Source organism: Molossus molossus, unplaced genomic scaffold (genome assembly GCF_014108415.1).
Source record: "Molossus molossus isolate mMolMol1 unplaced genomic scaffold, mMolMol1.p scaffold_m16_p_15, whole genome shotgun sequence".
Lineage (NCBI taxonomy): Eukaryota > Metazoa > Chordata > Mammalia > Chiroptera > Molossidae > Molossus > Molossus molossus.
In genome coordinates, this window is record NW_023425350.1 from 69,009,672 (window position 1) to 69,033,417 (window position 23,746).

The 23,746-nt window shown below is 44.8% G+C and overlaps 1 protein-coding gene across 1 annotated transcript; it reads right to left on the reverse strand.

Moving 5' to 3' along the window:
• Nucleotides 1-1,326: 1,326 nt before the first annotated feature.
• Nucleotides 1,327-17,772, reverse strand: SLC20A1 (solute carrier family 20 member 1). Its single transcript, XM_036262292.1, has 11 exons — nt 17,636-17,772; nt 16,765-17,383; nt 16,487-16,627; nt 16,217-16,302; nt 10,134-10,230; nt 7,283-7,402; nt 5,568-5,837; nt 4,897-5,455; nt 4,144-4,329; nt 3,064-3,148; nt 1,327-2,250 (listed from the first exon to the last, which is right to left on the reverse strand). Exons 2-11 carry the CDS (start codon nt 17,120-17,122, stop codon nt 2,095-2,097), a joined length of 2,058 nt encoding a protein of 685 aa, XP_036118185.1. The 5' UTR covers nt 17,123-17,383; nt 17,636-17,772; the 3' UTR covers nt 1,327-2,094.
• Nucleotides 17,773-23,746: the final 5,974 nt, after the last annotated feature.

The window sequence follows — 23,746 nt, forward strand, 5'->3', positions numbered from 1 at the left end:
ACTAGGTGCTTTTCACATCCTCCCCTCCCCCCCACCCAGGGTCCTTTCCTGAGCCACAGGGAAAATGTTGAGGAGGGTTACTGTTCTCCACTTAATCACAGGGCAGACAGGGACATATGGCTCCAGGAGAGTAGTATCAAAGCTCAGAGGGCCTCCTCCAGAACCCTCAGTTCAGGGCAGAGCACCAGGTTCCCCTTTACCACAGCCCCGGCCTCCTTCCTCAAATAAAGCCACAAAGCTACCTCCAGCTGCTCCAAAGCCTAAAACTAACATCTACTTTCTGCTAACATGTATTGTGAAAGAAGACGTTTCCCAGCCCCTTCCATCATCTGTAAAATAAGGGTGAGACCTACTACAGGTCTCAAGGGCTAATTGCACATAAAGAGCTCAGTGCAGGGCCTGGCCAACATACTCAGCAACTCTAGGGCATGTACCCAACCAGTGGTCTAATCCCTCAGGCACAAGGCGGGCAGGCAGAGCCTTACCTTTGGTAGTCTGGTTGCCAAAAAGCATCTTCCTAAAAGTAGCTCTCAGAGCAGAAACCATCAACCTAGTTTGCAAAGAAAAACTTTCCATTAACTATTCTGACCCAGGGGAAAAGAGAGATAATGGTCAGAACTAAAGAATCCTGCCCAGGCCGGTTTGGCTCAGCAGTTAGAGCATTGGCCTGCAGTCCAGAGAGGGTTCGGTTCCCACTAAGGGCACGTATCTCGGTTGCAATTTGTCCCTGGCCCTGGCTGGGTCGTGCGGGAGGCAGCCACTGGATGTGTCTCTTTCACGTCAATGTTTCTCTCTCTCTCCCTCTTCCTATCTCTCCTTCCCATTCTATCTGAACAAAAAATGGAAAAATGTCCTCGGGTGAGAATAAAAAAAAAAAATTTAAAAAATCCAACACAGAAGATTTGTAAATGAAACTGAGCATGTCACACACACACCCACTCATCTGAGTATTCTTTGTAATAGCAAAGCTAGAAACAATCATAAAATAGTCCATTCAAACAGGAACCTCTGTAGATGTTAAAAACAGTGAATAGATCTTTTTGTGCCAACATTAAAGTATCTAGGCCACACTATTAAAAGAAAAAAATACATATACCTAAAATTAATACAATGTTGAATGTCAACTGTGATTGGAAAAATTTCTTAAAGGGAAAAATACCACACTTCCAAGTCCCCATTAAGGATGTCATGTATAGTAAGGTCACAGGAACCGTAACAGGGAGTGGGGAACTTGAAGCTGGGTGTAGGCCTCACTCGTTAATGGCATAAGACCAACTAATCAGGAACCCCAATGCTTCCCATATGAACAAAAACCAAGAGAACAAATTTTCTAAAAACTGTAGGCTTTTTTTATTCAGTTAAGAGGTAGACAGATGAACATGGAAGGCTGTCCCATCTAACTGCCCAAAGTTCACACTCCACTCCATTCATCCATCCCACACTGCCAGAAATCTTAAAAAAAAAAAAAAAAAACACGACTGCCAGAGGCTTTTCTTCCTACTTCTTCAAAGCAATACGTCAGTCAACTGGTTGCAAAGAAGTTACTAATTTAAATTCTCACTGTGCCCAAGAAACTCATCCCTTCACAAGTTCCCACAAATGCTAGCAGAACCTGCCACTGCCAACAGCAGGGCAGAGTGCAAATGACTATTTGTCTAAGAGACTACAAGGGAAGCTTCAGATATGTTTCTGTTATTAAGTCCCTGTGCGTGTTCGGGCAGAAGCTGGTGACACCACCAAGCAGAGCACACACTTGTCAAATGGCTCTGAATGGTGTTTTAAAAAAGAAATCACGAGTTATCTTCAGAGACATTAAAACATAATGGAATTGAAGCCGGGTACAAAAAGTAGGTAAATATGTACAGGAAGTCACAGCCAATAGGAACCAGTGGAAACCTGGCTATTTAAATAGCTAATTTTGAGACAAGTCATATTTAGCACAAAAGCAATTGTAGCACAAGTAATACTTCCTCACACAGCTCCCAAACTTTAGAGATTGTCCTGGGTCTTCTGTAACACTGTAATCTTCCGAGAAGCAGGGACGCTACAGTGGCCCAAACACTGACACAATTCTCATTTCAAATAGCTTCCTGCTCAGAGGATGACATATATGAAGAATGCCATGATAGCAGCGCTGATTATGCCAGAAATAGGGACTGTGACAAACCAAGCCATAAAAATGTTTCGAAAAAGTCGCCAGTCAACAGCCTTTTTGGATCGGAGCCAGCCAACAGACACAACAGAGCCCACCTAGGAGAGAAACAGGCAAGAGAACTGGTTACTAAGTGCCAGTAAAGGGAGGCATGAGCTAGGTAGGCAAGGAGTCCAGACTGCTGAATTAGACAAGCATGAAAGCTGGTTTGTAACAGGTTAACGAGGCTACTCGTGGGAGGGTGAAGGCAATATAAAAACCAACCACTGAATTTGTTAACTGGGATAAAATATGATAGGAAAAGAACACTTCCTTTTTCCCTTCTGAGCTACTGGCATTTAAAGAACTGCACTAATAATAATTAACTGCTTTATAAGTTACTTTTAAGTTATAGGTTTTCCAAAGATTGTTCTAGAGAGAGGCTATTAGACCTAATAGCCAGTCAGCTGTGGAGAAATCCTGAAAGAGAAGTGTGACTCACAGGTTCCATGTTGAGCCAACTTAAACTTCCCTCTTAGGGAACTAATCTTCTTTTCCTTGCAGTTACTATATGGTCACCAAGCAACCTCAGGGCTCAACAGGTTTCTTAGTACTTCAGTCCTGACAGGCTCTAACTAAACTGCCCTTCAACTGTCCAGCAGCCTCCCAGACTTGCTGGCTCCACATGAAAGGACTTTTGCATCCTTTGGGGAGAATATGTATTATCTGCCTAAATAAGAGTAACAAACACAAGAAACTGTAAAATGCAAGCCTTTACATTCTTGACACATGTCCTAAACTTGCTGCTCTTCAAGATTCCACTGCATAAAACTTTCTAAACCAAAGTATATTTTAAAAAAAAAAAGAAAAAGAAAAAAGCCTACAAATTACCAGAACCAATGCAATGGCACAGCACATGACATTATACTTACTTTACAATGGGTTGTACTGATGGGAAGGCCAATGTTGGACGCAGTTACCACAGTGAGGGCAGATGCCAGCTCAATACTGAAGCCACTATGGATGCAAAAGATGACTTGTCAAGAATAAAATTTGAATTTTTTTATTAACACCACCTCAAAGTCAATGCCATCTTACTGTGCCCCACTCAGTGACAAAGCCTCCAAAGACCTCTTTTAATTGGCTAGAACTCTGAAAATCTACTTTAATATTTTTTTCCATTTATCATCAGATAGAGAGGGAGGGAGGGAGGAAGAGAGAGAAACATCGACGTGAGAGAGACACATCGAGTGGTCACCACTCACATGACCCCAACTAGGGCCAGGGACAAACTACAACCAAGGTACGTGCCCTTAACGGGAACCAAACCCAGGACTCTCTGGTCCAGGGGCTGACCCTCTAACAGCTGAGCCAAACCAGCCAGGGCTTAAAATCTACTTTCAATCAGGCCATGAGAAATTTCTTCCTTTTCTCTGAAGTTTGAGGTTTTAAGGTTTACACTTTTATTTTGAAGAATTTGGGAGACGTCAGTCTTGACTCCCAAATAAAGGAAAGGCTGAGTATACACAGCAGTTCACTCTGAGCACAGCTATCTTCCTCAGAAAAAGTTACTGCTGTGAGACCCCTGGAGCTGAATAAATATTTGACCAAAATCAGGCTTAAGCCCTGGCCGGTTTGGCTCAGCAGTTAGAGCGTCGGCCCGTGGACCAGAGAGGTCAGGGTTCGGTTCCCGCTAAGGACACGTACTTTGGCTGCAGTTTGTCACAGGCCCCGGGTTCAGGTCATGTGGGTGGCAACCACTCAATGTTTCTCTCTCTCTCTTCCTCCCTCTTTCCCTCCTGTTCTATCTGAAGATGGATGCAAAAATGTCTTCAGGTGAGGATAAAAAAAAATTAGGCTAAGGGCCAGAAAATAAGTGAAATATAAAAAGTTCACAGCAACAGTAAGAACATCGAGAACTGACACAAACTGGGTCACTTAACTAGAGGACTTGTGAGGCAGCACCACATGGCAACGTGCCCTCAGGAAACAGACCCCCCCTTTTCAATTACCTGGAGGGTGTGATGGGTGTCAGATCCTTGCCCATTGTCTGGATGACTCTCCTTCCCCAGACCCACAGACCAATACAGATCCCAACACCACCATACAGCAGAAGCCATATTGGAGTTGCAACTTTTGAAGACACATCTCCCGTTTCATAAACCAGATACAGGGCTACCAGAGGGCCAATGGCATTGCTGAAAGAAAAATGAGGGTAAAGATAACTTTTCAGGCAGAACTGACAAGCTGTGGTTTGCTGAGTAACTTACTAGTTGTCTTGAGTGAAGCTTGAAGCTCACTTAGCAAACAGGTCTGTTTCACAGGAAATGAAAGGAACCCACATACGTAAGAGAAGCAGAAGAGAGCTGCTGAGAGGTGCCACGCAGGTGGAGCCTGTCTTCCCACAGGGCGCCCAAAGTAAATCTGGGCTCCAACACTTTATGAACCAGAGAACTAAAGCCAATGGCCTACAAACTCATCCCACAAGGCAATGTTAATTTTTCCATCCTATATCCTAAAATTTCTTATCAAAGAACTGGGGCCCATCTCCATATACAACAAGACTTGTCTGAACAATACCTATGTTTATTGTCCACAGAAACTGCTCTAAAGAAAAAAAACTTTACTGTTTGTTTTATTAAGTCAATCACTGCTATTACCTCATCCTACCTATATATTCAGAATCCAGATGGTATAAGCACCACAGCCACAAGCACAGCCTTATAAAAATAGAATGAGCAATGCTAATATTCAAAGTCACCAACCTGACATCATTGCCACCATGGGCAAATGAACCAAAACAGGCCGTGAGGATCTGCAGGAACTGGAAGAGGAGAGACACTTCTGGTTTATCCTGGTCGTTCCATTCTTCCAGAGAGCTACTACTTCCTTTTCTGTCACCCAGACCCATCTCTGCCTTGACGCTCATGTCCATCTCAGAGGCTGAGTGAATGTCAGACACAGCATTGCAGTAGCTGGTGTAACTGTCCATTCGAATTCGCTTCTTGCTATCCACGTTTGGCCACGTCAGCTTCTCCATCTCTTCACCTTTCTGCTCACCTTCTTTGGCACGGAATGAATCCAGAGGCATGCCACAAATTGCCATGGTATAGGAAGTGTAGCTATTATTGCGCCTCAAGGGTTTATCACCAGAGTCTCCCATGCAGTCGCCCACCTTGGCAAGATGCAGCTTGTGCAGCAGCTCTTTGTACAAGCCGGAGTCTTTGTGCACGGTGTGATACTGGTAGTGGCCACTGGAGTTGATCTGGTTACTGACGGCCTGGCTGAACTGAACAAGGTTCCCATTAGGCAGCTGCACTGCACCTGGTCAAGACCAAAAGGTAATACTCATTACAAAGAGCATCAGGATCCATCAGCAAGCCTCTGTACCAGCAGAAAAGTGAAACTATTTCCCTACCAAAGAAATTCCACTCACCGTTCATGGCACCGTCCAGGCTGGTTTCCTCTTTCAGGTCCACACTGGGAAGCCGCTCTCGCTCTGGCGCTTCCTCCAAGTCTCCCAGCTTGAATGAGACGGTCCTCTCTTCCACCACAGCCCGCAGGGGCACGGTGGCAGGTCCCGCCTCAGAATTGGGACTCCTGGTTTCAATGTCACCGAGAGACAACTTGGCTTCTTCATGGTCTTCTTTCAAGCTATTCTTTTTTTCCATTAAGGGGCTTTCTGAAGGACTAGACTTTATTTCTCCTAGAAAAAAGGAGTTTTTGTTCAGTTTTGATCAAACCAACTTGCTCCACATCTCCCCTTCCCCCACCTCAAAAAAGTCCATCTCAAAATAACATATGTAAACTTCAGTAAAAATTCAAAATAATCTTTCTGTCTGTTGTATTTGCCACATCTCATATATTTCTTGGGAGGAAACCAGCAATGCAGGACACTCGGTATCAGGGGCTGCAAGTCTTTCAGTAAAGGACCAGACAGCAAAGGTTTTGTGGGTTCTGTTGTGTCTTGTTCTTCACAACCCTTGACATGTAAACCCATGCTTAGCTCCCTGCCGACCTGTTCTGTAGTAAAAAGTAACTCAAGCCAAGGCTGGCAAAGGATTGGAATCTGGACTGCATCTAGTTCATATTTTTAAGAAAGGAATTCCCCCAAAATCCCCTCTATGAATTCAAGAAAAGAAACACAGCTCAGTGCAGGCAACTGAAGATGACAACCTTAATTTCCACTTCTGTAAAACACAGATGTGTCTATGATTCTAAAGTCCACAACCAGATAGGAATATTTTCTGTCTATCATGCCAATGCCCAGTGTTTACATGCTCATTCAGGTATCACAGTCAAGCTACAGACTAGGATATAAAACATTAGTGAGACTTGTATCATATTCTCCAGACTGAGGGGAAACGAGGTCAGCAAGTCCGGAGAGCCTCGCTCCCGCTGCGCTCAGGCGCCTCAGTGCAGCCGTATGACACAGCACTGCTCCCAAGGCCACTGCAGCCTGTGCTGCCTCCCTTCCAAAGAGCAAACTACATCACTAACTGAGCATTTGCAAGTGAAAAAGGCAGAGAAAGATAACATTAAAAGAATTCCACCAGTACAGAAAGGAACACAAAATTTAAGACTGATACTAACCAAAATTTATTTAGTGTTTAATTACACTACAACACTATGTGTAGTAATAGCCTAAATGACACTTGGAAATGTTCACCTCTAGAATTTGTTCTACAATTCTGAGAACTGTAAAGTCAGAGACATACATTAGTCAGTTTTGAATGTCTAAATCTAAAGTTATACATAGAAGTAATTAGGATAAATGTTTCCTCCATAAAAGTATTTTGTACCTGCCCCTTATTTTTCATTAAGGTACCCTTAAGCGTCCTTAAGTATTCTCATTTAATGAAGGTTACAACATCTGTATTTGTCTATCATCACTGTTACCTGATCAAGCTACAGTAAAATAATAAATTAAATGCCAGCTTGTATCCACAGCATAGGTCCAACATTCCTTCTGACCAGTCTCATGTCATTTTAAGTCAGTAAGAACATATTTTGGGACCATAAACCTACATCCTCAAATATCCATTTTAAATTTGTCAATATATCCACACAGTGGATTTTTATAGTTGGCCAAACAAAAAGAAATAAGCACAACATTACAAGTTAAATTTTCTGCTACAATGTGTTACTTACGTTCGATTTTCCTCTTCATCCTGGGACATACAAAGAACCAGACGATAAGGGCACAGAGAACTGCACATCCCACCGAGATGAGGATGGTGCCCCACAGAGGAAGTTTGTCAAAGCCCAGCACTAGGAGATAAAATGGTGCATCTTGAAAACCCCAGGGCTACAGCCCTTATAACAGTGTGTAAACCCTCCTGTGGGGACTTGGGTTCCCCAGCCAGCCCATCACCCTTACAGCAGCTGCCAGCTTTAGGTCCACGGGATCTACTGTACGTGTGGTTATGCAGAGTAGGGAGGAAAATCCAGTTGTCACCTGAAACCCACACCAGTCCAGCCCGCTTTAAAAACCTATTCCACTGACGTCTCTCAAGCACCTTCGCAAACTAGCTTTTCCCCTTTCTTTGCCTTAGACAATGATAGAGATTACTATACTCTGATAATCTATAACTCGTTATGAAAAAAAAAAAATGGAACCACCCCACTCCCCAGCCTCCAGATAGTGGCTGTGCACATTACACAGGAAGGTGCCCACAGTCACATCTGTTATACTGCTACAATTATCTGTGGTGTCATGACAGCCACTGTACTAGCCTCCAGCAAAATCCTTTAAAACAAGATTATCTCTTAGACTAATCAAACCAAGATAGAGAAAACAGGGATACTATCTATCAAAAGATGAGGTTCAAAGGAGTCTTTCATAAAAGGAAAATAGTGGTAGTTTCATTCACAAGCCATATCTTAGAAACTTGTCTACTTTTTCGTAAGGTTTAGGGATCATTAATATTAGTTAGCATCCACATATCAATGAAATGTCAACTCCAAGCCTCTAGTGTATTCTTTATAACAGAAGCAAACCACTACAGAATCTTATTTAAGCCTAAAAGATGTTATGGTTTCTAGTTTATCCAAGAAGAGATTAGTTACTTACGACTGCTCTGCTTTCTTTTGCTTATTAGGAATTAAATTATTTATAAAATGAAAATTTTATTGCCCCTCAAAATAATTACTATTTAAGAATCATATATTGCCCAGCCCCCTTGGCTCAGTGGTTGAGCATCAACCCATGCACCAAGAGGTCGCTGGTTCGATTCCCGGTCAGGACACATGCCCAGGTTGTGGGCCAAATCCCCAGTGGAGGGTATACTGGAGGCAGCCAATCAGTGTTCTCTCTCACTGATGTTTCTATCTCTCTCCTCTCCTCTAAGATCAATAAAAATAATAAAAAAAAAAATTTTAAAGCTTTTAAAAATCATATATAAATTGAGGTCCCTTCAAAAATACAAGTTTTATAGTGACTATAAATCTTTTCATTTTAACTCCTGCTATCAAGCTTGATCATGTAATTAAGTCACATAAAGGAAAATACACGTGAAATTCAATCAATATCCATCACAATTTAAACTTGTCCATGTTCCAAGTCAAAAAGGGGAAATGAGCCCTAGCCGGTTTGGCTCAGCGGTTGGAGTCTTGGCCTGCGGACAAGAGTCCTGGGTTCAGTTCCCACTAGGGGCACGTACCAAAAAAATAAAAATAATAAATAAAATAAAGGGAAAATGAGTCAGGTTTTTCTTGTAATTGATCCACAAAGGTCAGAACAAATGATCCAAGTTCCCTTTTCAAAAATGAATGAAAATTGAAGTTGCTAATTCCACTGAACTATGAGCTCTGCTGCTGCTACATATACCACCAGTGTTTAGAGCCTCTCGGGAGACTTCTTAGGTTGGCATGACGAACCCAATATAAAACCATGGAAATGCTACATGCAAGCTTTTCGTGGCCTGCGGCATTTGGTGAGGAGTCTGGTATGCCAAAAGGAAGATCAATATCCTCATAAAGTTGTCCATTTTCTCTCCTAACTACTACAAGACTCAAGACAAAAGTTAACTCCATTTCTGATTAGTAACATTACTATAGTGAGCTAATCCATTAGTCAGAAATAAATTTAGTGGACCACAACATTAAAACAAAACAAAACTAAAGAGTATTTGAAAACATGAGTGCACACAGTAAGGTCAGACTTCCAGATACTATTCCAGTTCCTTCTCCCTCACTTTATGCACGTGTGTCCTGAGCAATAATGTACATGTATTTCTTCCAGGGTATCAGTCAAAAGATCAAGAGCGACTTAATGATCAAAAGCCCTAACACTGAATGAACTTTGAGAGCACCACTAAGCTGATCAAGGCAGGTAAGACCTGCCAACAAGTTATAAGTTGTCAATCTTTTTTGGTTGCTAAATTAAATATGCATCATAATTTAATCCATAAATTTCCTTAGCCCCAACATAAAGTAATATTTCAATTTTTACATTCTCACAAATGACTTTTCCTCTTAGCTGCATGAATTCTTCTTCCACGTGCACTCAGACCAGGTGTTAAACATCCCAACTCTTCTCATTCAAGCAGGTTCAGAGGAGCAAGTTTAGTACTTAGAAACAAAAGTAGCTCCATTGGGGAGAAAAATGAGAATATCCAGCAAACCAGTGCTAAATGGCTGATTACAGAAGACCAGATATAATTAAGGACTCTTCAGCAGCCAGCAGTTGAGGCCAGTACCAATGCCAGTATTTTTAGCATAGTTAGGAGAAAGGGAGGGAGAAGACCAAATTATCTTGGGTCCTGTGAAGACTAAAGAGTAAAAGTCTGTAGTGATTTAGAATCTGAGCAGGTCTCTTTGGTTGAAAAACTATCTAGGTTAACTCAGCATACACTAGCCTGCAGCCTTCTGAAATGGGTGCAGGCCAGCCACCTTCTAGGAGATTTCAGCCCTGAAAAGCAAAAAGGGGTAAATTGGGCATTTAATGCAAGTTTTGTAAACAACTTTAAATTCACATCTAAATATTTTGATATGTACTTACAAGGTGCTCCAGTATACATGATGGAAAACAGGTTTATTCCAACCGTGCAAGCATAGAAAACTGGCAAAGCTCGCAAACCATTAGGAACTGGATCCGCCTATAAAATAACATGAAGATCAAAATCTGAAAAGCTGTGAAAATTATGTCTATAGAGCCTTATAAAAGGGCAGGTTCACGAATTCCAGTGCCAATAACTGTTTCTCCACAGTTGTTCCCAAGCCCAGTTGGATTTTTTCTTCATCTGTTCCTGGAAGTCTGTTCATCAAGGCTTATCTACATCTACCTGAATTTAAGCTTATGTTTTTTGGGGGTTTTTTTTGCTTCTTGGTTGTTTTGGTTTGGGGGAGGGGAACACGTTCCAGTGTTTAGCAAGACTACCTCTACCAGTGACTGGTTCGTAATGACCTAAAACATCGATTTAACGACTATAGTTCCAAGGTACCTTTGGTCCAAATGTAAATCTGAGTGCACACCTGAAGGTGTACTGGACATTTGTAAGAGATGTCAAGTAACAGACCATGAGATATTAGAACATTCTTTTTTTATCCTTACCAGAGGATATTTTTCCATTGATTTTCTGATATAGAGTAGAAGAGAGGGAGGGAGAGAGAGAAACATCGATGTGAGAGAGAGATACATCAAGGACAGGGATCAAACTGTAAACAAGGTACGTGCCCTCAACCAGAATCAAACCCACGACTCTTTGGTCCACAGGCCAACGCTCTAACTGCTGAGCCAAACCAACCAGGGTGATGTTAGAACAATTCTTACCAGACTTTATACCTGCAAAGATTTCTTAAAAATGTAGTAGGATATAACTCTAACAACTACCTGATCTAGATATCTGATAAATACACCATTATTAATGATTTACCCAAGTGCTAAGATAAAAACCAATCATGGTACTATTCTGGGCACTGAAATACAGAAATGAATGAGACAAAATCCCTGCCTTCAAAGAAGTGACATTTACATTCTAGCATAAATAATGTAAAAGCCTGACAAATGCTATGAAGAAAAATAAAGAAGGGCAAGGGGGCAGTGATGGAAGGTGGACTATATTTTAATTCAGAGAGGGGGGTGGGAGTAAGAATCAGTGCAGCAAAGACACAAATACAACCATGTATACACCTAGGGGTAGAGAAGAACCCAGCAGCTATCTGGCTATCTGGGGAAAGAAGGGGGCAGAGCATTCCAGACAGCTAACTACCTAGCTATGGGGAGGAGGGGTAGAACATTCCAAATAGTTACATCAGCAAGTGCAAAGGCTCTGAGGCTAAAACCTGAACAGCAGAGGCCAATGTGACTGGAAAGAAGAATAATTCCACTTACAACAAATGTGTATTAATTCTACAGAAAAATACCGAAGTCACTTAAAAGAATGAAAGCATAGATTTGGGAAGGCTAACCTATAAAGATGTTAACCTAAAGGTTTACTGCTATCTTGATCACAATCCAATGGAAAATTCTGGGGAGGGGAGGAAGACACAGAGGGAAAGACCCAAAAGTGATCCTACAACTTCCAGAATAACCAGTACATTGGGAAGAGGGAAGCAGTGGCTTAAGATCAAAGAAACAAGAGAAAGTAAACGTGCCACTCCAAATCAATAAAGATGGGTCCTCACTGAAAAGCACAGAGTTCTAGCTCACTATCTACAGATAAATAGCCAAAATAAAAACAATAACCTCTAGAACCCAGGGACTGTTAAGTATCCCGGAGCAACTCAACAGTGTGGGTCACACCCCAAAGGAAGTCAATAGGTTATGAGCCTAAGGTGTATATATACATTTTTCTTTTAAGATCTGTGGTTTGAAGAAAATCCTCCAAGAAACCTAAGACACCCTGCCCCCAATCAAAACCCATTAGGTGGCCACCATCAACAAAGCATCAAACAACAAGTGCTGGCAAGAGTGTGGAGAAAAGGGGACTCTAGTACACTGCTGGTGAGAATGCAGACTGGTGCAGCCACTATGGAAAACAATATGCTGTTACCTCAAAAAGTTAAAAATTGAATTGCCATTTGACCCAGTGATCCCACTTCTAGGAATATACCCTAAGAAGCCTGAAACACCAATCAGAATATATGTACCCCATGTTCATAGCAGCACTATTTACAATAGCTAAGATCTGAAAACAGCCATCAGTAGACAAGTGGATAAAAAAGCTGTGGTACATATACACAATGGAGTACTATGCAGCTGTAAGAAAGAAAGATCTCTTTTCCTTTGAGATGACATGGAGGGACCTGGAAAGTATTATCCTAAGTGAAACAAGCCAAGCAGAGAAAGACAAATATCACATGATCTCACTTATTTGTGGAATATAATGAACATAACAGTCTGAGGAACAGGGTAGACCCAGAAATGTGAAAGTAGGGTACAGACTGACAATCCTCAGAAGAGGGAATGGGGGGTGGAGATAAACCACTGAACTTATATGCATGTACGCGTAATTGATGGACATGGACAACAAAGCTGGGGATGGGGCAGGGAGGGATGAGGAGGAGAATGGGGGAAAAAGGAGAAACATCTATAACAAAAATAAATTAATTTAAAATAATAAATAAAAATTTTTAAAAAACTATTAGGGTTCTATGGACTTAAGTAGGGACTTCTCTTAACAGATTTTCAAATATATGGCATTTGGTATCAAGTCAAACAGTACTTGGTTGAGCAAAGAGGAAGTAGCTCAGGTATTTGTTTATTTTTCTGTATAGCTCAATTACATATTCCAAGGTAACCAGTAATAAATTACCTGGGATAGGGAAATGAATGATACTACTAATAGTTTATTATGAAATAGCAGGCTCATGGTTTTAAAAATCAAGGTTCATAATAATCTAGGAATAAGGAAAAATCTGAGAAATCTACCTCTCCCTTTTACTCCAGACTCCTCAGTCACTCCCAAGAAGTAACCAAGACTAACATTCCTTTGAAACTTTACCTGTAAATAATTTGTCTTGCCCTGGTCGGTTTGGCTCACCGGTTAGAGCATTGGCCCACGGACCTGAGAGTCCCAGGTTCGGTTCCCACTAAGGGCACGTACCTCAGTTGTGGTTTGTCCTCTCCCCGGTTGGGGTCATTTGGGTGGTGGCTATTCATGTGTGTTTCTCTCTCTCTTTCCCCCCCTTTCCCTCCTGCTCTATCTGAGGATAAATGCAAAAAAGTGTACTTGGGTGAGGATTTAAAAATAATAATAGTAATAACAATAATGTGTCTTATCATTCATTTATATAGAATAGGAAAGGGGTCTCTATAATCCCCATTTTCAACCGTAACAGTTCATGTTTTACACAATGAAGGTTCCAGTAAACTTTTATCTAAAGAAAAAGGTTCCTCTGAGTTTAAAAAGATATCCTAGATATATTCATTGTGATTCCTAGTAGAAAGGAGAATGCTGAAAGACCTGTTTTCTTTGACTAGAATTTAAATACTCAACAGGAAAACTTCCCCTTCCCTTCCCCTATTCCTGTTTACTGCCGCAGTCCTTAGAAGTACCTCACCTCCATTCTGCTTTTTCCTACTGGACTACTCAACATCCTTGGAACAGACATTCAGAAAACAGAAACTTTTTAAAAAGTAATTTCAGTGTCAATTTCAAAAAAAAAAAAAAACTTAAGCTTGAAGATTTTAACAGCCAAGACTCCCAAAAGTTACTAGTCTAAGGATCTTTTCTTGAGACTTAAAACCTAATTAACCAGCCCTGACAAGTGTGGCTCAGTGTTTGGAGCATGGGACTGCTCACTGAAAGGTCCCAAGTTTGATTCCCGGTTAACGGTATGTACCTGGGTTGCAGGTTTGATCTTCATGAGGAAGGCAAACAATTGATGTGTCTTTCTCACATACATGTTTCTCTTCTTCCCCACTTCTACTCTCTCTAAAAGTCAATGGAAAAATATCCTCTGATGAGGATTTAAAAAAAAAAAAAAAAACCTAACTAGCCCTGGCCAGATGGCTCAGCAGTTAGAGCGTCGGCCTGCGGACCAGAGAGTCCGGGATTCAGTTCCCGCTAAGGGCGTGTACCTCAGTTGCAGTTTGTCCCCGGACCACTGGGGTCGTGTGGGTGGCAACCACTCAGCGTGTCTCTCTCACATAGATGTTTCTCTCTCTCTCCCTTCCTCTCCTCCCCTTCCCATTCTATCTGAAGATAAATGCAAAAAAAATGTCCTCGGGTGAGGATAAAAAACAAAAACAAAAACAAAAACCTAACTAGCCAGAAATATTCACACTCATTGCCTGAGCACTCATGTTACTGATAGACTGGACACACAGTGTATGTTCAAGAGCATGTGCCCAAGGCGGGGTTGGGGGGTCATACTTGATCATGCCCACCCTTATACCCATACACGGAATATAGAGTTAAGATGTTAATATAGCCCTGGCTGGTGTGGCTCAGTTGGTAGAGCATGGTCCCATGTCCTCCTGTCGCCCATCTGTCCTGTCCCTCCATCAGGGCACATACCAGGGTTTCAGGCTCAATCCCCAGCAGGGAACATGTAGGAGGCTGCCAACCTATGTTTCTCACAGATGTTTTTCTTTCCCTCCTCCCCCTTCCTCTCTCTAAAGTCGTAAGAACATATTTTTAAAAACACTAATATATCTAACTGAAGCTCTCAATATTACTGGGGGTTAAAAGTACCCGGCACACATTTCTCAAACAAGAGGTCTGGCACCTCAAAAATCTCTCTTTGCTCCTCAGAACACCATCATTCCCCGTAAAGAAGACAAGTATGTTTTGTCCTGAGACCCACAAAACCCCTCCAGAATCAGATGCACCTGCTTCCCAATAATCAATCAACAGGGACCTAGTGTAAACCTTTATAAAGCAGGAATTCCTAAAAAGAGATTCTATCAATTCTCCTGGTTCTCTGATGTGGAGAAAGCTGTGTGACGAATCTGGTCTGGGACTACTGGTAAACCTCCAATCTAAGCATCCCATTGTCATGACACAGCTATGGGAAGTGGGAGGGTAGGTGTAGTCATACCAGCTTGCTGGATAAACACCACCAAACTCTGAGACAGTTATTATCAATGAACTGTTTACTCTCACATTATTCCAGGCTACAAATGTTTCAAGTTTTCAAAGTACTAAACTGCTTTATTCTGCTATATTAATGCCATGGGAAACATGATCAGGAATCACTTTACCAGTCAGTTTCTACAGAGAAGAGGCACAAATCCTTCCCTAGAGAAGCCTAGAACTAGACCAAACAAGTGGTTCTAAACATATTCTTACCTCTGGGGATTAAGCTACCTATCTCCCTCCACTCAGGTTTCTACAGTTTAGAAGCATTTTCTAAGAATTTACAATGGACAGTTAAGAGCCATTTACCTCAGAAAAAGAACAACTTTGTTTCTTTAGAAAAATGCACTTATTCTTACTGTAACTCAGTCCAATGACAACACCCCTTGGTGTCCACACTGGAGCCAGCATCAGACTTCCTAATAAAAGAAATGCTATCGGGTCCCTGAAAAAGGGACTTTCAAGTGGACAGGAAATTAAATGGCTCACTAGATTTTTTTTTCTGGCCAAGAAAAACAAAACAAAAACTACCTCTATTGGTTCTTTTCACCTATTCCAAGGAATTAGAGTCTAGTAACTATGAGAAGTATTGTAACTTATAAACAAGTTACAATAATCACCTCTACTGAATTAACTATGTAGACCCAAACTACTCCATTTAAGTGGTATTAAGAAATAGCCACAGAGAACACTGACTTGTTGAACCTCAAGCTTACAATTCAAAATAGTCTACATGATGGTGGTTTAAAGTAGTAATCTGCATGCAACCAAACAAAGCTAGCCTAAATACATTTCTCTAATTTTCTACTCCCAGTCACTCCTATTCCTTGCCACACCACAGCATTCATTCAATTTTCCCTCCTGAACACCCTCTTGGGTGTTGAAAGCTTCCTTCTTTGAGAGAACTTGGTGACATACAAAAGGTGTACAAAACAAAGAATCCCTCAACTTTTCAAGGCCACGTATACCTACACACCAACCATACTTGCAATAATGCCACTGACTTGAACACCACTGAGTGTGATCCATTAAAGGTCATAAAAGGGGGGAGAGAAGTTACCTTACGGAGGATGAATGTCCGAACAAGGAAGAATAAAATTCCAGACATGATACCAGAAAGCAGCGGAGAAACAAACCAAGACATCACTGGAATAGAACACATTAAGAATAAATGTCAGCTAACAAAAACCAGGAGCCAAAACACACTTTAAATTTTAGTATTCTGTTTTCAGAACTTTAGTCCATCCCTCCGTTCTACACAATATACTCCCATACATAAAGCCATGGAACATGACAATAAAAAATAAGAGACCTTCTGAATTAAACATACCAATCTTCACCAGTGCAGACCACTTGACACCTTCCTGCCCTTGTGCCACAAGGGAGAAACCAATGGTGGCACCAACGATACAATGGGTTCCAGAAATGGGAAGCTTCAAAAACGAAGCCACTAGCTGCCACACAGCAGAACCTGAAACACAGTCAAGTTTTATTTAGTAAATGCCAAAATCCCATTATGTCCCCGGTGAATTCTGAAGGAAATCACACGCAAGGTACAGGACAGGCACTTGCTCACCCAACACAGGGGACGAGTATCACACGACTTACCGAACATGGCACTGACCGAGCCGGCCATCAGCAGGGTCGAGTTGTACATCTCCACGTCGATCAGGCCCTTCCTGATGGTCTCGCTCACTTTGGCCCCCAGCAGGACGGAGCCCACCGTCTCGAAGATGCTGGCGAGGATGCAGGCCTGCTTCAGGGTCACCACTCCCGAGCCCACGGCCGTGCCGAACGAATTCGCTACGTCATTGGCGCCCACGGAGAAGGCCAGCACGAAGGCGATGACGAAGCCCAGGATCAGCATCCACAGGTACTCCACCTGCGGGCCGGTGGTCGGAGCCACGGTGCTGGCCATCAGCGTGGCCGTGGTGCTGGCCATCAGCGTGGCCCCGGTGGACGCCATCCCCAGAGCGGCGGCCTCAACTAACAAAAACTACTGCGCAGCTTTCCGGCGTGTAAACAGAGTGAGTATGAGGTATCACAGACGCGCTAATAAATAATATATATTACATAAAATTAAATACTGTAAACTGCGGCAGACACCGGGCGGCCACTGCTATACGCTGCGCGCGGGCATCTGCGGTCCGGGACGCCTCGGGCTCCGGAGGGCTAGCGGCGCGGCGCGGAAGGCCATGTCGGGGACGCGCGCGGACAGCGGCTCATCCTGGGGGGACAAGGAAGCACAATGGCGCGCGCCCACCGCCAGCTGCCCACCAGCCCGGGCGGACGCGCGGCCAGCACGTGGCGGGCCCCTCCCCGTGCCCGCCCACGCGCCCTCCGCAGACACCGAAACGGGCCTCTCCCGCGCGCGCCGGAGCCGCCAAAAAGGCCGCGGGCGGGGAGGGGGTGGGGCAGCACGAGGCACGAATCCCGCCCGCCGGGAGAGAAAGCGCCCCTCACCCGGCGCCCCACTCACCACAGGCGACGAAGGTCGAGAGGGGACAGGGAGGGCCAGGCGGCGAGCACGCGGGGAGCACACGGCGGGCAGGGTCGGGCTCTCCAGGAAGCAGCGCGGTGCCTCAGCAGCCGAGCAGAAGAAACTAGCGGCGCTTGCCGACGGCCATCACTCTGATGGCAACCGCTGCCGCCGCACCTTATAGCCGGCGCGGCCCACGTGACCCGCTGAGCGCGCGCGCGCGCGCGCGCCGGCTTGGCGGCCCGCCTTCGGTGACGCACTCCCGCCGGCCCAGCGGGGGAAGCCCGACATCGGCGCTCATTGGCCGGTGGAGCCCCGGAGGCCACGCCCCCACGGGCAGCTCATCGCTAGGGGAGGAGTTGAGCGGCCGCGCCCGGGGGTCTCCGCTTAGTGTGGCCTCGCAGCCTAGTGACAGCGGGCGTCGTGTGCGGGCTTGTAGAGGCCGGAATCGCAGTCGTTCCTGGTTCGTCCCGCGAGCCCCGCTTTAGGGAGCGGGCCGCGTCCCCAGCCGCACCTCGAGCGCATCTGGCCCCCGCGGCATCCGGAGGCCACACCTGGCCGGTGACTCTGCGGATCCAGTTTCTGCTTGTTGTCGCCCCTGTGATGCCCTTGGCCAGACTGGCGCTGCCCCGCCCCGGAGGAGGAAGGCGCTCCTGCAGTGGCCTTGCTCCCGCAGTCGCGCACCGGGTGGAGGCGGAGTGGACAGTCACGAGAACCAGGCGGTAGACGCTCTGGGTCACCCACCCCCGCGGACGCCTGTGATTTCTGCGGTGCGCGGTGGAGAGGAGTCCAGTCTCTGCTCCTGCTCGCGGCACCGCGGCTCCGCGAGCCAGTCCCAGATGTCCGACTGCGCGCTCCCAAACGTGAATTGTTAGCGTTCTGTACCCGCGCAGTGGCGGGGACTCAGTGTCACAGTGTATGAGTGTGAGTAGAACTCAGGGCGTTCAGTAAATGCTAATTCCCGTTTTCGCTTTCCCTGAATGTACTTGTTTTCGGATGTAGGAAAGGATGGAATGTCATGTTCTCTTTGCATCCCATCCTAGAAGATAAGTTGACTTCTGGTCCCTATGTGGTCTATAGTGTAGTTTTCACACTCATAAAATTTGCTCTGCATATTCGGTGGCATTTCGTCTTACATCTTGAAATTAAGACAACCGATCATGCCATGGGAGCGAGAGGTAGTAATCTCTTGTCAGGGATGCAGTGAAATTAAAGAATCCTAACCAGAAAGAGGAACCAGGCTTAGAATGTTCTAGATCCCTTGCCCTCTCTTTGTCATCTCTAGCAGCCCTGCACTGAAGAGCAGAAACAAAGACATTGTAAGTTTTTAAGTCGTTGCTATGTCTGAGCTATTATGGAGGCGTAAACTCCTGAGCATCCTCTGACCTACCTATGATGGAGTTGTATGAGTAATTTGCAAAGTTTCACGACCCAAGGTCATGTCTGAGAAAGTACATATCCGGTAGCATTGACCCTGGAGGACAATTCAGTATCCATCCACCTCCCTCCACCCTTAATTCATTTCCAGGTTATGAAAAACAAGTAAAAGGACTCACCTGTTAAAGGTCCTTAGCATTCTGCCATTTAAAATAATTTTCAAAGCAGTTATTTATAAAGAAATTGCCTAGAACTCTTCCCGGCATGTTTTTTTAATCTGTCCATGGGTGTACTTTTGCCCATCTGTGGTAATTAGCTCCTTAAGTTGGCAAACACTTGCTGGACAACCTCTGTGTGAGGTGTTCGAATATCCATGCAGGTGAATATCCATCCAAGTAAGAGAGCACAGTCCAAGCCCCTTGGGTGGGTTTGAGGGAGTAGGAGATTCAATGGGAATGCCCTTGCATTACAAGTGAATTCTGTCCACATCTTCAGGCTCTGGAATGATCTTAACCTTCCTCCTGGGAAAACTCAGAGTGCCTCTACTAAGTGGGCTTAAAGAATTAGAGGTGGGTCCTGACCACCTCACCTGGGGGGGAAATGCCATTAGAGACCTGGACTTGCCTTGGTCTGGATGCCTTCATCCTCCCTTAAGGGAGGAAAGGTAGGGTTCTGCCTGTGGAGAGAAGTTACAGTGTGTTGAAAGAGGAAAGAAAGAGGAAGTATGAGGAACACCAGTACACACACTGTGGATGCTGGGTTCTGGCCTCATGGCTGAACATGGGAAAGAGGACAGAGATCCTAAGGGTATATTTCTCTGTTAGAATCAAGGTGTTGGCACACACTCTAACATGTTAGTCAGGCCATTTGGTCTAGTGATTAAACAGACTATAAAGCCAGACCACCTGCTCTGCTACTCACCAGTCATGTGACTATACTTGAGCCCCTGGTGATTTTAATGCCCCTAGTATTTTTGACAGCCAGAATTAAATAATTTAATTCTTAATTAACATGTAGGTATAGGCTTTAACCAAATATTCCAATTGGTTTGGTTGTCACGTAGCTTATAGTCACAGATTAAGAAAATACATTAGGCCCTGGCCGGTTTGGCACAGTGGTTAGAGCGTCAGCCTGCAGACCAATGAGTCCAGGGTTCAATTCCAGTCAAGGGCATGTACCTTGGTTGCAGTTCATCCCTGGTCCTGGTTGGGGTTATACGGGAGGCAACCAGTTGATATGTCCCTCTCACATGGATGTTTCTCTCCCTCTCTCTCCTTCCCACTCTAATATCTGAATATCTGAAAATAAATAGAAAAATATATATATCCTCAGATGAGGATTAAAAAAAAAGAAGAACAAAGAATGTTAGGCCCTGGCCAATCTTGTTCAATGGTTAGAGCATCGACCTGCAGGCAGAAGGGTCTCAGGTTTGATTCTCAGTCAAGAACAATGAGCAGTTTGAGCTTCCACCCACAGACTGAAGGGTTGCGGATTCATTCCCAGTATGAACAGGTCATGCAGTAGGCAGCAAAATCGATGTTTCTCTCTCTCTAATTCTCTCTCTCTCTCTCTTTCTCTCTCTCTCCCTCCTTCCTTCCCTCCCTCCCTTCCATGCTATCTAGAAATCAAAATACCCTCTGGTGAGGATTAACAAAAAAAAGAAAGAAAGGATGTTAGTCATCTTCTGAGAGACTAAATGTAAAGCAAGTTCCAGAAGAAATGCTTAGAAGTATACTTTGCTCCAGATTGGGGATGGGAACACTGTGGAGCCAGACATCAAAAGCAATTCAGAGGGTGTCCATTAGGACTTGATGGGAGTGGGTGGGAGGGTATCCAGACTCCCCAGGGAGGAAAAGGTAAGAGCCTTTGAGTAGAGGAGAACCATCTGCTCTCTACCCACTCCTGCCCTCTGCTTGGCTACAGTCCCAGATGAATGAAGTGGTAATAACTATGTCCACGATGCAATTGTATGCCTACTGTGCCGGGCAATGTTTCAGGTGCTCTGTATGTGTTATCTCATGTGATATTCTCAGGACACCTCTGATGATGTCCTTTTACCTTGTTTTAAGCAAAGAAACTGAGGCATAGATAATGAAGCAATGTGAGGAACCTAACAAAGTTTAAGTTTCTAAGTGCTTTTCCCTGGGTGTCAGTAAGTACAAAAGCAAATGTGATGCTAGGGGGTGTTAACTCTTATTTGCACTTAGGTTAAAACACATTTACTTCCCCTTCTTTCTCCTAATTTTTTTTTATTATTAACTCTGTTGCTTTTAAGCCTTTTCAAACCCTGTTGGAACAGAAGAGGGTGTTTGTAGGAGACCTGACTCCAAGATTGTCCCCAGTTTCCTAGGAAGAAGAGGCAAGAAGCCAGGGCACATGTTGTCTTCAGAAGTAAAGTTGACGCAGTGGCCTGACCATGACAGAGTTACTGGAAACTGTTCTCTTGGGACTCCTCAAGGAAGGAAATGTCTCATACCCACCTATGGTCAAATCCTATAGGCAATAGGTTCAAAATAACAGATCACCGTCACCACCACCCTTTCCCACCTGCTCTGGATGTAGCTGGCCTCTGTCTTCAAACATTTCCTCACTCCCTATCTACAGGGCTGGGCACCCATCCATGGTTCTTCCCCAACAAGAACCACCGAAAGTTCCAGACAGAGAGGGTGTGTAGGGAGAGGGCACTTTCAAGCACCCAGACAGCCAAGTTGTGATGTGGAGACTCACTGGTTGGAGTGGTTTCAGGCCATCGTCCCACAGCAAAAAAAGAGCTGGATTTTGGTTGTGCCAGGCAAACTTGTCTGCTCCTCCGCAAACACAAGGCATGGGGGGTTGGCCAACCCACTCCAGACTTTATGTGCCTCCTCCCTGACTGCTCATCGCCTGGTCCTTTCCTTTGGTTTTAAATTCACATCTTTGGGTGTGTTGTGGTGCAGGACCCAGTCAGAGGGGGCAGAAGCACATTTCTTAGAGCTTGAAACAGTCCCAATGTCTCTGGTCCCCTCTGAGCCAGCTTTCAGGACAGCCCAGTGTTCTTGAACACTTCTTCAGAATGACCTCTCTGGAGATTTAAACTGAGACCCTATGTTTCCAGGCCCAGGTTCTCAGCTCATACCAGGAAAACAGAGGAGAAAAACAACTTGCCAAAAACTCAGGAACAGTGTGGCATGAACATCCTGTGGCAGAAACAGGAAGGGGTCAGCTCACTACCACCACACCCCAGGACGTGTAATTTTAGGCTGAGAACGTGAGTGGGCAGCGAGACGTGAGTCATTCCCAGAGCCAGCCTGCCCAAGGAGGACGAAGAGGGTAAAAACTGCAATCACTCCATCACTTTCCCTAGCTCTTCTTCTATTCGTTCATTCATACATTCATTCAACAAATAGTCTGCTGTGGATTTGACGGATCAATAAGATTGACCAGCCCATCCCCTCACAAAATACAAACTCCTTACACCTGGAATTTCACACGGAGGACCCACCATGAACATCACCACCAAGGAGGCAGAGTCAGCCTTCCTCTCCCACCAGACCGCCCGCTCCTGTATCCAGGAACACAGCTCATCTTCCAGGACATCCTTATTTATCGTTCGCTCTCCCAGCAGACGTTTCCAGAGCACAAGGGAGTGTGCCAGGACATGCCTCCCACACTGCAGAGCTTCCTGCTGTCCACAGGGCCTCCAGCCCGCTCAGAGCCCCTCACTCATCTCAGCCCTCAGCTTGAGAAAGCTCTCTGAGGAGAGCCCCCAGGGTTTGGTGGACAAAGTGGAGAAAAAGCTGTCTGTCTTGGGGGAGTGACCAGAGTCTGGGCCTGAACCTCAGCTTTGCAGACCCTGAAATTCAGGTGTTTGGGGGCTCAAAAAGGGGCTTCTGCTGTTGGGAAATGCCTCATGGGCAGCTGTGGTTCTGAGCAGAATCCAGTTTCTTCATTTTCGATGGGGAAATCCTTTTCCAATGACGAGGACCCTCTTGCCTCTGCCTCGGGCCTTGCTGCTCAAAGCGTGGTCTGCCGGCCAGCAGCCAGGGAGCTTGCAGAACCTCAGGCCACACCCAGACCTACTGAAGCATAACCTGCATTTTGACCAGGTCACCCTGTGATAACCCACTGAGAAGAATTACAAAGAGTATGTTCTGAGAAATGTATTGTTGGGCGATTTCGTCATTGTGCAAACATCCTAGGGTACACTTACACAAACCCGGACGGGCTAGCGTACTACACGCCTGGGCTGCATGGCGCAGCTGATGGCTCCTGGGCTGCAAACCTTTAGCATGTTACTCTACTGAATACTGTAGACAACTGTAACACAGTGGTATTTGTGCACCTACACGTAGAAAACACAACATAGACGGAAAATGGTGCCCCCGCACAGGGCACTTTCCGTGATTGGAGCTTGCAGGACCGGAAGTTGCCCTGGGTGAGTCGGTGAGCGGGGAGTGAGTGGCTCACTACACTACTGAAGACTTCATAAACATGACACACGTAGGGCAAACTACGGTTATAAAAAATGTTTTTCTGCCTTGGCCAGTTTGGCTCAGTGGTTAGAGCATCGGCCCACGGACCAGAGAGTCCCGGGTTCAGTTCCCGCTAAGGGCATGGACCTCGGTTTCGGTTTGTCCCTGCCCCAGTTGGGGTCGTGTGGGTGGCAGCCAGTCGATATGTCTCTCACATCAATGTTTCTCTCTCTCTTCCTCCCTCTCTCCCTCCTGCTCTATCTGAAGATAAATGCAAAAATGT

Bases quoted from the DNA above. Each gene is read 5' to 3' on its own strand.
- SLC20A1 (XM_036262292.1), bottom strand. From the start codon at position 17,122: ATGGCGTCCACCGGGGCCACGCTGATGGCCAGCACCACGGCCACGCTG. The intron at 4,330-4,896 runs GTTGGTGACTTT...TTTTTCTTTCAG, and splicing joins CATGGTGGCAATGATGTCAG to CAATGCCATTGGCCCTCTGG. The intron at 3,149-4,143 runs GTAATTGAAAAG...TTGCATCCATAG, and splicing joins ACACCCATCACACCCTCCAG to TGGCTTCAGTATTGAGCTGG.